Here is a 13,489-nt window from a genome sequence, read left to right as displayed (position 1 = left end):
CTCCCCTCCAGCCTGGGGGACAGAGCAAGACTCCATTTCAAAAAAAAAAAAAAAAAAGATACCCAGTCCATAGCTAAGAGGACACATCTGCTCAGAGACAAGAAACAAAAACCCTTGCCCAGGACGCCTGGCATGAAGAGAATTCTGCACCCTTCATGGAAGATACAAGTCTTTGAAGCCTCATTTTGAGGCTTAAACTCTTTATTTTATTGGTAATTAGTGTTAGTCAATGATAATTTACTTTTTATCCTAGGCAGCTATCATATTGAACTCTAATTTCTAGACTGCTTTTGAGTAAACAGAGATATTCATTGTACCATAATATTAAAACAATTTTGTTTTGTAAAAAATCAGTTAAGAACTTTGGAAAATATGGCAAATGATGTCAAGAATCATCCCCCTTCCTTATATATTTGTCCTCAGATTCAATTTGAATAATTGCTGTCGATTCATACTTAAGTTCTACCATAGCCAGCAAGACACTAGCACCTTAGCTTGTAGTGCACTTCTGTGTAATTTTGTATTCATGTTACGTTTAGCTTTTCAAGCGACTCCAGACATTTCCGAGACCATCCTCAGAGCTTGTATCCACGTGAAACAAATACAGAAACTTCAGCAAATGATTGTGTGGTTTTAGTGAAGTTTCCAGATTTCTGTATGGCTTGCAACATTTTGTGCTTGCGGCCCGGGGTTTGCGTTTTATAATTCCCATGTGAGCATGGCGAAGAAGCAGCTCGAAGTCATTTCTTCAGGTAATTTGTTTGATAGAGATCAGGATTTGAACCCAGGCTTTCCATTCAGTGGCTGTTTTCCTCACTCCAGGATGCGGGGCACGGATGGCTCTGTCAGGGTTTGAGAGGGACCCCGAGAGCAGCACAGAGGGACTCGGCTCGTGGTGTGAGTGTGGCACAATCAGTGGCATCACCAGCATCGGGCATGTGAGAGCCCTGGCGAATTTGCTAGCAGAGAGTATTGTGTGTGCATGAGTGGGAGTGTGTCTGAGTGTGTATTTTGGCAGATGTATCCAGATTGTGTGAGTTGGGTTGCTTGATTTCCTGCATGTTTTCGAAAAGTCACTGCAGATTCCTGCAGATTTTGTCAGTGGCAGGTGGTTGCCTCTTGCAAGTCCCTGAGCGGGGCTGGCTGTGGCCGGCCCTCTGGCCCTGGGGGAGTGTGCCGTCTGGGAGGAGATGCGGGTGTCTCTAGGATCCCAGCCAAGGAGAGCTGGCTTCTGCCCGGGATCGGTACTCGCCGCCTCACCACCCCTCCTGCTCTGCGTGGCTTTAACTGAGAACCACAGGAATCAAAGATGGATTTAAGGAACAGTCACAAATGTGTGAAAAACAGCAAAACTTTACCAGAAAATAAAGAATGTGAATTAGATCTCATTATAATGGATGTTTTTACCTTCCCAGTGAGAAGAGCTGCACAGAAGGTCATGGTGCTGAGAAGTGATTGGTGAGGTGGATGATCCTGGGTCCTGCTGGTTGTAGAATAAAATTCCAACATGTCTTTCAAATATTTTACCAATATCTCAATAAAATGTTCTACTCTTTCACCTGCCAATTTCACTTGAGACGTTTATCTTAAGGAAATCTCTCTCAGTGTGGATCACATACCTTGTACAGAAAGCAGGCTTACTGGGGCATTATTTGTAACAGTAAGATGTTTGAAACAATGCCAGCATCCCAAAGTAGGGGTGCGGCTGTGTAGACGAGGAGATTGCAGTCCTTTAGATGATTATGCAGCATGCTGAGGGATGGCTTCAAAGAGCATGTTATAAAATGGGAGATCCCTGTTACAAACGTCAGATTCCACAGGGCACACATTTATATTTGTAATGCAACCGTAGTCATGTAACAGTTGAGTGAAACCTATGTAGAAACAAATTGGGATAAAATTAGACCAACAGATACCCTGGCTGTGTTTTACATAATGTATCTGTGGCTAATTTCTCTCTTTAGTATTGTGAGTTCCTAAAATTTTTTTTGTGACAATGACTTTAAAACAATCAGTGCCTGGGCCGGGCATGGTGGCTCATGCCTATAGTCCCAGCACTTTGGGCGGCCAAGGCAGGTGGACCAGGAAGTCAGAAGATCGAGACCATCCTGGCTAACACAGTGAAACCCCGTCTCTACTAAAAATACAAAAAAAATTTAGCCGGTCATGGTGGCAGGCGCCTGTAGTCCCAGCTACTCAGGAGGCTGAGGCAGGAGAATGGCGTGAACCTGAGAGTTGGAGCTTGCAGTGAGCCAAGACTGAGCACCACTGCACTCCAGCCCAGGTGACAGAGCGAGACTCCATCTCAAAAAAAAAAAAAAAAAAATCAGTGCCTGATCACCTTACCCCATGGTGTCTTGGACATGCCCTATAGACCCTGCCTGGGCCACACAGTGCTCATCACACTGCCTGCCCTGTGTCCCGCAGTGCCTGAAGCTGGGAAGGCCCAGGGAGTGTTGAGGGAGCTCTCAGGCCTCCACGATTGTGTGGTGTTCTGCTTTCTCCCGGCCTAGTGTATTGGCTCTGAACAGAGCAGGCACTTATTCCTGTGCCTTCTCCAGCTCCCAGTGAGTGCTACACATATTGTTCAGGAAAGTAGAACCTTGGCAAGTATAAAACCCAAGAGACAGGCCATTTTGGAAGCCTGAGAAGGCTCGTATCTTCCTTTCTTTTCATCCTTGAATCAAGGGTGCATAGGGCAATTTACAGGCATAAGGTTGTATCCTTCTCTGGGCCCAGGTGCCACTCTGGGCAGGGTATGGGGTCTTTGGGCTGAGCAGGCCTTTCTGCGTTCTAGGGCCGTGCACCTCCCCTCCGGGCCCCCATGCTGCCTGCTGGGGAGGACACAGGCTGCTGCTGTGCGCCAGCTTCTCCAGCCTTTGCCTCAGCAGTGGCCAGGCAGGCGCAGGAGCAGGTCATGGACCCGCAAGGACACCTGTTATCTGAAGGCTCTCGGGAGCTGGCTGGCCACCATTCCTTCTGTGTGCTCTGATCTTGGGTCGAGCAGGAGCGATGCACGTTTCCGTGGGGTGCTGAGATGTTCACTTGTGATAACAGAGCACCAGGACCTGAATGTGGGCCATGCAGCTGCCTGTTAGTGTGAGGGCCGGGTTCCTGCCCCTCCTTGGCTGCCAGCGGCATCCGTTGGATTTTCTGGCAGGTGCACAGTCATTGGCTGTGCACTTGGTTGGAGCCTTGGTTTCATGCCGCTCTGTGTAGGAAAGCTGGGCCATCCGAAACACATTCTTTATGGGAAGCCTCTTTAGGGTAGGCATGGAGAGCGAGCAGGGCTGTTTGCAAGCTATATAGGTATCTGTCACTTAGGAAGAAGTTTATTTGTGGGGCTGTTCCGCAGTCATACCTTTTGAGCACCTTCTGGGCATGTGGAGGCCCCTCTGGCACTCCCCACCTACAGATGACCTGCAGAGCATGTGGCCTCTGCCAGCCAGGATGGCTTGAGAAACTGGAAGGGAAGGGCCCTCTGTGTTGAAGGGAGGCCCGTATGTTCTTTTCAGTGGATCATGTTTCTTTTTGTTGAGAGATTGAAGAGCCATACAATTGATTAAATTGTTTTAAACAAGTATACTGACAAGCATCCCGAAAGAAGCTGTCTTAGTTTGCTTTGGCTTTGTGCTGTGATACACGCACAGTCTGTTCAATTTTGGTTTTGATGCAGTAGGCTCATATCCTTCTGTGATTATATCCATCCAGTTTGGATAGTTACAATGTAAGCAGTTTTTTACCTATTTTTGTGGTCCCTTTTCTGGGTATGATAGGGAGGAGTGTTTTGAAATGTATCGATTCCAGATGGATGAGCCATCAGGGGCACTGAGGGCTGAGGGGTCGAGTTGCCAACCTGATTCCTGGCAAGGCCATGCCCGGCGAGTGACCACAGCCAGCCTTTCACGCAGGCTCATTAGAATTGCGACAGGGGCCACAGCCACGCTGGGCGCTGGCGAGCTGCATGCCCGCTCTTGCTCTCAGTGGTGGGGCTGCCAGCTGGGTTGTAAGCGGCACCCAAACAGGAGCAGAACTTTGGGGCTGAGTGTCAGAGTGATTTATCGAAGACCAAGGATTGATGAGGAAAGGGACGTAGGCTTTTGTAAGTGGCTCCAACCAAAGTCACTTGCTGGAGCCGTCAGTGAAAGCTGGATTGTCTGTTAGAGCAGCAAGCTCTTCCAGTTAGCCAGCACTTTTGGATGCTAGCCACCTCATCTGAATAGCAGAATAACCTGCAGTGTGTTTTTCCATGGGTATATTTCTTGTTTTTTTGTTGTGTTATTAACAGTGAAGTGTAAGGGCACCTTCTCCACACCAGCGTGCCATTTTGCCATCTGACCTCTGGGGGCAGGGTGCCCCGCCCATTCTCATTTGTTGTGGGGCCTTGTCTTGTGGCCGACTCCCCTGCCAGACCATGACCCATGGATGTACAGGGCCCGGGACTGTTTTTCTCCTGGTTTCCAATGGCCCCATCTCGGTACCAGGTGCACTGTCTGGGCTCAGCAGAGCTCCGTGGATTTTAAAGGCTTTGACGTGCTTTGTCAGATTGTTTTGCAGAATGCATCATCGTCTCTGGAGCAGCGAATGGAGAACTGTGTTTTGAGTGGTCCTTGTGTTTCAGAGGGTCTGTTTCTTGTTACTTATCTCAGTGGGGGAATAGTTAAACTTGGGGATCTTGGCCAATTTTATTAGTGAGCTCGGTGAATCTTACTGAATTTATTTAGTAACTAATACACACAGGCAGAGCCCTGAGCAGGGGTGACATCTCGGCAGCAGGCACGCCGTCTGCCTCATCCCATCCCTGTGGCCGGCGGCCCAGTGTGGGGTTTCGTGATGGTGCAGTCATCGGTTCTCCGGCAGTGTGTTTGCTACCTGGAGGGGCAGCTGTGGTGGACCCACACCTTCCTCGTGTGCCTCAGCAGTGCTGGGCCAGCAGGCCCCAGGTGGCAGCATCTCCACCTGCCTGTGCCCACCTCGTTTCCACAGCACTGAATGCACATCACGTCCCTCCCCGACACCTGCCCATGCGTGGTGGGCGGGCTCCTCACTCCTCCCGCAGCCACAGCACTCTCCTGGGGCCCTGTGCCGAGGGCACCACTCGAACACACAGCTGTCTTCCGGCGCTCCCCGTCCCTCTGCAGGGAAATCTCGGGGGCCTCCACATCACGCTCCCCACAAGCTCTTCCTCCTCCTTCCGTCTGCGAACTCTCTGCCCTCTTTCCATCACCTGCACTCTCTCCGATCCTGCTGCCCTCCAGGCTTGGTTGGAATGCCAGGGCCTCTGTGCTCATGCTTTTCAGCCTAGCTGGCCTCTGTGCCTTCTGCCCCTTCACCATATTCATTCTCCACTTGGCAGGTTCCAGCTTACATGGTGTGGTTGTGTGAGCTGCGTCTCTCTGTAACAGACCGTCGACAGCATCAGGAGAGCGCATGAAGTCGATGAGTCAGAGGAGCGCATGGGCACAGCCTCTCTTCCAGGCACTAAGATGTTCTTTGTTTCGTCTTCGCCTTTCTCCCCGTCCCACAGTTTCTCCCACATGGAAGTGTTTGGTACTGTTAGTAGAAGAAATCACTGTTTCAACAAATAGCTTTTCTATGAACCAAAACTTCTACTCACAGCGTTATTGAAACATTGAAGATCCAGTCAAGCCACCAGAATGCTATGAGATTGGAAGTTTTGCTTTTTGCAGAAGTGGCCTCATCAAAATGAGGACGGTAAATGATACAGAAGATTTCTTTCACTTTTTACCACAGTATCTATCCCACAGTTGATATTTTCCCAAGTGTTGTCTACAGACATTTTCCATGTGGAATTTGGTACCAAGTTCTTTATACAAAAAGTAAGACCAGCTGCTTCACAGACACTGTGCTGTTCCCAGGCCCTGAGGCCTCCTGCTTTGGGTTTTGAGGTTGGAGACCCCTGGCTGCGGGTCAGCTTGCGGGTGGTGGGATGGGAAGCAGCCATGCTGTTGGTGAGAAGAGTGTGTTGGTTCTCATCATTTGGGATCACTCTTGGGAACGGCAGTTGATTGTTGGAGCTGGCCTGATGCTGCCACCTCACCTAGCCATGCTGAGGGCATTGTCCTCGTCCTGTGATAATCGTCTGCCAGCGTCTCGCCCTCCTGCCACATGCCTGTGCTTGTGGGCTACAGGCGGATGGCCCAAGCTTACAGCCATGAAGCAGAGTCGGCAACTGTGACTGTGGTTCAGTCTGTGTAACCTTGATTGAGTTGAACGTTATCTATATTAGCGTTAGACATTTCCGCTGCTAGAGCCATGTGATCATAACGTTAGTAGTTTTTGCTGAACCAAAGAGTTTTGCGAATTTATAGTCTTGAGTTGTGATGCCACTCTCACCAAGGCAGGACTTTCTTCTCCGTCCTAGAATCCAAATCTACATAATGAAGTGTTCAAATCTCTCTCACCAAAGTGCCGGAGTTTCCAATTTAAAAGTCCCAAGTTGGGAAATGCAAAAGGTGAGATCCATAGAGCAATTCCATCTTGCTTATAAAACAGAACAGTTTTGATTACCAGTTAAGCTCCTAATTAAGTGAAGAGGCTTATTGCAGGGTTTGTGCAGTGCAGGTGATGAATGTAGTGGTAACAGCAATAGCTCCCTCCCTGCCCTCCTCGGCGCTCCCCATGGGGCCTGGCTCTTACCCACAGCATTTGTGCTATAGGTGACTGCTTTCCATACCTTGGTACCAGTGTCCTGGAATCCTTTGAAATGAAAGGAGCTGTTTAAATTGAAGGGATTTTCCCCTTTCCCCAGTACCAAGCTCTTCCATGTGGTTTAATATGAGAGAGAACCTAACCCGCGTCAAGCCTGTTTGTTCTCGAGAACCCCCTGGTAATTACAAGCTACGATTCCAGTGCACCTCCTGGTAATTACAATCTACGATTCCAGTCCTCTACTCCAGTTCCAGAGGCTGACGTCGTCTCACAGAGGTGGGGTGGGGGGCCATGAGGGAAATGAGCCGCTTAGGAGACCCAGAGCTTGGGTGGCCTTGTGGTGACAGGCTCTTTTGCTGAATGACAGGAGAGGTGCCCATGGCGTGGCTGCGGAGTTGTTTTATTTCTGGAATTAGACTTGCCTGGAGTTGGAGCTACACAAGGGAGGCTCCAGCATGGACGCTTCTTACCGAGTCAGAGGCCTCTGTGCCATGCGGGGTCCTGCTGTGAACCTGATGAGAAGCATGTAGACTGATCAGGCCAGGCTCTGCCACTTCCTAGCGCAGGATCTGGGCATGTTACCTGCAGCCTCCTTACCTGCGCAGCGTGGCATGGACCCCCCTGGGGGCTTTTGGATGGAGTGGAATCATGTGTGGACATGTGGGCTCCCATGCAGAAAGGCCAGCTGTGGAAACACACAAGTGACAGGTGTCTTCACTGTGTGGCTGATGGTCCTGAGTGGTCACGCATCTTCACTGCCCGGCCGGCGGTCCTGGGTGGGCAGGTGTCCTCACTGTGTGGCCAGCGGTCCTGGGTAGGCAGCCTTCATCACCAGGACCATCTGGATTTTGAGTCATTCATCCCCCTGTTCCTTTAATCTTCTGACCCTTTTTGTTTTCTGGATGTGGAAAGAGGGGCCAAGAATTTCTGCTCTGTTTTCCCTAAAACAGCTTTTCACGTGTTTCAGAGTGGCAATGATACCCCCGTGTGCTTTTCTCCTAACCAGGCTAAATATCCTCCATTTCAAAAACTTAGCTTTGTGTATCTACCCACCATTCATCCACCCACCTACCCATCCATCTGTCCACTCATCCATCTCTCCATCCACGTGGACTGGCGGAGTCTCAGGCTGGACGTGGGTGCAGCTATCCCCACCTTGTGACACTGCCCACTGAATGCCAGCAGCACCCCTCACCCTAGTCATTCTGACCCCCAAATGCCCTGAAGGTTTCTCCAAACATTCACGAGGGCAGCACCACCACCTGTGGGATCTTCTGCTCCACGGGTAGTTATCGGAGGAAAAGACAGGCCTTATCGAAACTGTTCTAAAGGCTTAAACATTGTTTTTTTTCTATTGCAGAAATAACTGCTCGTTGTGAAAACTCACATTCCCTTTTACTCTACGCCCTTGGCAGAAAATAGTGCGAATTTCCCGCCCCACTCCCCCAGCCTTGCAGGAGTGTTCAGACTTTCCTGTGTGTGGCATCCCTGGGTGATGCTCCTCTGTGTAGATGTATGTAGATGCAGCGGTAGACTTTTCCATGTAAATGGAGCTGTTGATAAAGCTGGGCTTATTTTACAAATTGGTTGTTTTTTTCCTTAATACTATAGCAGGGCAGCATTTTCAAAGAAGGTTAGTTAAATCATCCCCTAAAGCCTTTCTACAGTCTAAGAAGGCAAGTGAGATGGTTTTTAATTCAGCGTCTGTTTTTATGTCCCATGACTTCACGTTTTGTCGTGGTCCACTTGGGCCTGCTCATCTTCTGCCCTGGGCTGTGGGAGAGCCTTTTCTGCCTCCTCCAGGTTCCCCTCGGGGTTAGCCTGTGCACTCACCACCCCGCCACCTTGCGGGCTCTTTGTGGTCAGGACTCACACTTTACTCAACTTGGTGTCCCCAGGGTATGGGGGACGGGACTGCCCCTTGAATGGAGGTGTGGTGACTGATGAAGGAGAAGAAAGGGCCAAATGCAGCTCCAGAACACTGTTCTACATGCTGGTGTTAATGTTTATAATTAAATGAGAAAAGTAAAAGATAGAATCATATTCCGATGTGGAAACACGTTGGTTTAAATTTCTTTGTTTTTATGTGTTTGCAAAAATGTCAACTTCGAAAGTCCCTGCAGTGGTCCATCTCTGTCATGGCTCCCAGGCTGCCACGGTCCCTCCTGGCTGGGAGGAAGCTGAGGTTGTATATGTCTACCCTCGCCCTCACCATCGTCCAGGGGTGCCCTGTGAATTACCCACCTCCTGGCATCCAGCTGCTTCGAGACAGCTTGGGCATGGCTTCAGATTTCCCATGGCTCAGATCTCTAAGCCCAGATCTCCCAAGGCCCTGGGGCCTGAGAGCGCCCCTCGCCCAACCCCCACCCCCAGGGCCACAGCCATGGCTGCCATTTCATTAGGCCCCGCCCTCCATTGATTGGCATCTGGTTCTGCTTCCCTCCTCTGCTTTCACCTGTGTATGGATCATTTTTTCCTTTGAATCTTGTTTCTTCCTTTGAACCCTGGGATTGCTTGGAATTACCGTGACTGTGTCTTTTTCTTTCTCATTTGTGATCTTAGCTGAAAAATCTTTCTTTCCATTGGTGTCAGTGCTGTCATCTCTGCTGTCCTATGGAGTGACACGTTTTGGGAGGTAAATCCGTCCTCCTTGTTGTGGCTTGCCCGGCTGTGAACATCCCACTGCGGGTCGATGCGGGCCCCAGCCACGAGGCTTCCCAGGTCGTGCCTCCTTCCAGTTTGCTCCCTTCTCGGTCTCCCTCCCTCCTTGCCCCATGGGTGGCAGCATGCCTGGTGGACAGTGTGTACCTTCGAGTGGGAAGGTCTTGGGTTAAAATCTGTCACGGCCATTGCACATCTCAGAGTCTTGATTTAGAGACCATTGTCACCCCACAGTGGACTCTGTCTAGTCCTTGGGCCAGGTGGTTTTGTAGATCAGCGTCTAACAGATGGAAGCCAGGGAAAACCTGATCTTGCCTGCAGTTCCGTCTGGGCCATACACCCAGGGACAGGGCTCGTCTGGGTGATCTTGGACCTTCCCAGGCTATCTCCCCAGGGGCCAGACACACCAGCCCGGGAGTATTTTCTGCAGCTTGTCCTGGTCCTGACCCTGCTGTCACAGCCTGGAGTCCAGAGTGTCCTGTGCCACTCTGTGTGCCTTTGCCAAAGTGGGGGATGCTTTCTCTGGCGAGGGATATTTATCTCATTCTAACAATAAGGGTAATTCCAATTCTCCTGGCAAATCACCGCAGGGGCTCTCTGAGTTAAATGCCATTACTTCATTACCTTGAAGAGTAACAAATGGCCCATTGTGAGAAATGACACGTAGAATAGGCCACTGACATTTCCTCAGATAAAATAACAAGCCAGCTAAACAGACCAAGAGAGCGAGGCCTGCCTGGCTCATGTACCCCTGGCTCTGCGAATCAGAGCTGCAACAGCCCAGCTGCGTCTGTGCCCTCGGGGAGAGGCTGTCGAGGTCTGGAGAGGCCTGAGTTCCCTGTTTACTCTTATTATCTCTGAGGAAACGTCTCCATGCTTGGAAGGCCCTTGAAAGAGGATACGTCGATGGGAAACTTCTCCGAGGAAGCCCGCTGATTATTGTTGCTGATTCAGTTCCCTGAGATGACATAAAAATCAGACCTGCTCTAGGCTGGCAGAATGTTGAGTTGATTCTGCCCAAACTGTTTTCCCAGGGAGGAAGTGGTGCCCTGGGGAGACCACTTACACGCCTGTCTATGTGCTTGGCTTTTGCTGGCGTTCCTTCCAGTAGGAAAGGCGTTACAAGGGGGCTGGACTTGGAGTCCAGGCAGGCCTGTCCTGCTCACTCCCACCATTGCCTCACAAAGCACACTGATGAGCGTGTGGAGGCCTAAGTTTCTGCATCTGTGGATCGGCAGAAATAACACCTCCCACCTTGGGCTGCCGTGGGAAATTGGGAGACAGGGCCTGTCCCTGGGAGTCCCTGTGAGGGCTTCATCAGAGGGTGTGCTCACATCAACCCAGGCTCCTGTGCCAGCAGAGTTTTAAGGCCAGACACCTTGCCACTTGCTACAGGGAGACCCTGCAGCCCTGCAGGGGGCCGGTGGGTGGACAGAGCCACCAGGAGAGTGCCAGTGTCATGGACACACCTGCCTGGGAGGAGGGTCAGAGGACGGAGCCATGGCTAGCCAGCAGCACTTGTCATCCTAGCCCCACATTTGAGGAACGGGGGACTGGGACCTGCCTTCTGGGGTGAAAACACAGGCCAAGAGAGTGAGGGCCTGGGAGCACCCAGTATGCTGTGGACAACAGTGTCCTTCGCATGCCAGGTCCCAGGAGGAACCCATCCATTTCTCCATGCCACTGGGTGACGCTGACACCTAACATGGATGTTTTTAATCTTTCAAGTCACTTGTTTTCACCTTTAATTCATGAGCGTCTTGAGAGCGTCAAGTCTCTCACTCATGTCTGTGTCTGGTGCCTGGCGTATAGGGACGGATCCCACACAGGGGACCTGCTCTCTGCGTCCACGTTACCCCTCAGTGGAGACAGCCCAGGGTCTACCAGCCGAGGCATGCAGAGACGCAGCGTGGCCTGGCCGTAGGGGGTGCGGCTCTGTCGTGAAGAGGAGTGAGGCACTGACACAGGTTGCCACAGCCGAGGCATGCAGAGACGCGGCGTGGCCTGGCCGTAGAGGGTGCGGCTCTGTCGTGAAGAGGAGTGAGGCACTGACTCAGGCTGCCACGTGGATGACTCTGGAGAACATCGTGCTCAGTGAGAAGGAGCCAGTCACAGAGGGCCACAGAGCCTGATTCCAGCCGTGTGAAGTGTCCAGCATAGGCAGCTCCATAGAGACAGGAAGGTTCGTGGTTGCCAGGCACGGGGTGGGGAGTGGGGAGCGGCCACTGAAGGGTCCAGAGTTTCTTTCTGTGGGGACGGAAAGGCTCTGGGACTAGTGGTGACGCTTGCGCAGCCTTGTGACCCTACTAAAGACCACTGCGTCACACACGCTAAAGAATGGATTTTATGGCAGATGAATTATCTCTCAGTTTACAAAACCCAGGACCCAATCAAAGCAATACCCATGGAGTGACGGAGGATCTACCGCCACCACCCCAGAGAGAGGAGTGATGCGCGAACTGGCAGGAATCCGCCCACCCTCTCGTGTTCCCACAGGCCTTGCCACGTTGGATGTGTCCGGGGCTGTCACCTCCCTGTCCAGACCCTCGAGCGCCCAGCTGCTTGCTCCTGCTGGAGGGTCAGACACAGAGGCGCTCTTCCCCTTTTATCCTGCTGGTTCTGGGGTGAACCAAGAACCGTGGGAGGTGGCGTGTCACCTCGTCTCTTCCAGTCACACTTCAGTGTGAGTTAGCGATTGTGCAGAGCTTCAGTGTGAGTTAGTGATTGTGCAGGGCTGTAGCTGGGCAGCAGCGCGATGGGATAGGACTGTATGCAACACGAATGTGAGGTAGGCCTCTGGGTCCTCGGGGAGCATCTAGGGACCTGGGTTCTGGGACCAGTAGGTGGCACTGCATCTAGTACCCTCCTCCCGGCGCGTACCAGGCTGCTCAGCATAGCCACGGCCCTGCCCCTCTTTACCCCACTGTTGTCAGGGCTCAAGGGTGGTGACGGCAGAGTGGTGACAGCTGAAATGAGTGCGCACGTTCACAGTGCATAGGAGAGGGCCTGGCGCATCAGCAGCCCCCGGTCAACACCAGCAGGTTAACATCCCTGTCATGATTGTGATGTTTATCTGCTTAAACCTTTCTAAATATATTCTGGGCTGAAATGTTTCTTTTCTTAAAGAACATTTTCCTTGCAAAGATGCCATGCAAATAAAACTAAAGTGAAAAAAAATTTTAAAATAGGGTAGATAATTTTTAAAACACTAATGAGTATTTTGCTGGATGACAACAGTTTTGTAAGGATCTAACATTAGTTTGTTCAAATATCTGATAAGCCATTTCAATTAGGCGTCTGTTTTGCATTTTAAAAACTTGGAGATTATTTTTTCTCATTAGGCTTTTTGTACTTTAAGAAGGAAATTATTTAGAGCACCATTGTTCATTCTGTCTTTGAAGCACACCTGTGTTACGGCTTTCTGGGGTTTTTGATCCTAGCATAGAAGTATTTACCCAGTGTAGTTTGGGAAATTCTAACGTTGGAAAGAGGTTTTTAGAGGAATGATTGCCAAATGAATATGTAAATATATCAGAAGCAGAGTTTTCAAAATCTTCTGAAAAAACTTTCAGATCTGTTAGGATTAAGTAATATATTCTATTTTCTCTCTTAATAGAATGTGAAATGCCTGAGAAGCAATAATTTATAATGTATTAATTATGTTAATTAATTGGAGAGGATTCAGAATATTAATTATCTGCAACTAATTAGGTGTTAAGATTGAGAAGCAGTAAGTGATGAGGTGGAAGGCTACATGAGTCATTTAGCTAGACTGATGAGAGTGGGTGGGGGGAGCTGGATGCGGGCTCAGCTCTCTTCCTCCGTGGGCCTCCTCGTGAGTAAAGGTCCCGTGTGGCTAAGTCTCCTTGTCTTTTGCATGCTCGGCGCCGCCCAGAGGCAGAGGAGGTGGATACGGTGGACGTCTCCGGCGTGCCCGCAGAGGTGCTGCGCAACATTGAAGCCGACACCTACTGGTGCATGAGCAAGCTGCTGGACGGCATTCAGGTGAGCGCCCACGCCCACAGGGACACAGCCCACGTCCACAGCCCCTGCAGTGAAGAGAGCTTGAGGCCTTGGGCTGCTCCTGAGTCTCAGTGTGGCCATGCAGTCTCTCCTGAAGCCTCAGTTTCCTACATCTGGAATAGCACAGACCCCT

General features: G+C 50.7%; 1 protein-coding gene across 10 annotated transcripts in view; it reads left to right on the top strand.

The window, feature by feature from the left end:
- Positions 1-13,489, top strand: part of TBC1D22A (TBC1 domain family member 22A) — a 417,209-nt gene that overhangs the window by 203,517 nt on the left and 200,203 nt on the right. For all 10 annotated transcript variants that reach the window (XR_001881226.1, XM_017850750.1, XM_017850749.1 and 7 more), the window contains exon 9: positions 13,229-13,338. Coding sequence is in view for 9 of the 10 variants with exons in the window: in XM_017850750.1 (XP_017706239.1) it covers positions 13,229-13,338 (110 nt within the window). In the remaining variant the exon portion in view is untranslated. The remainder of the gene's footprint in view (positions 1-13,228; positions 13,339-13,489) is intronic.

This window comes from Rhinopithecus bieti, unplaced genomic scaffold, assembly GCF_001698545.2.
Source record: "Rhinopithecus bieti isolate Rb0 unplaced genomic scaffold, ASM169854v2 scaffold_32081, whole genome shotgun sequence".
NCBI lineage: Eukaryota > Metazoa > Chordata > Mammalia > Primates > Cercopithecidae > Rhinopithecus > Rhinopithecus bieti.
This window is presented reverse-complemented; position numbering and strand designations above follow the sequence as displayed.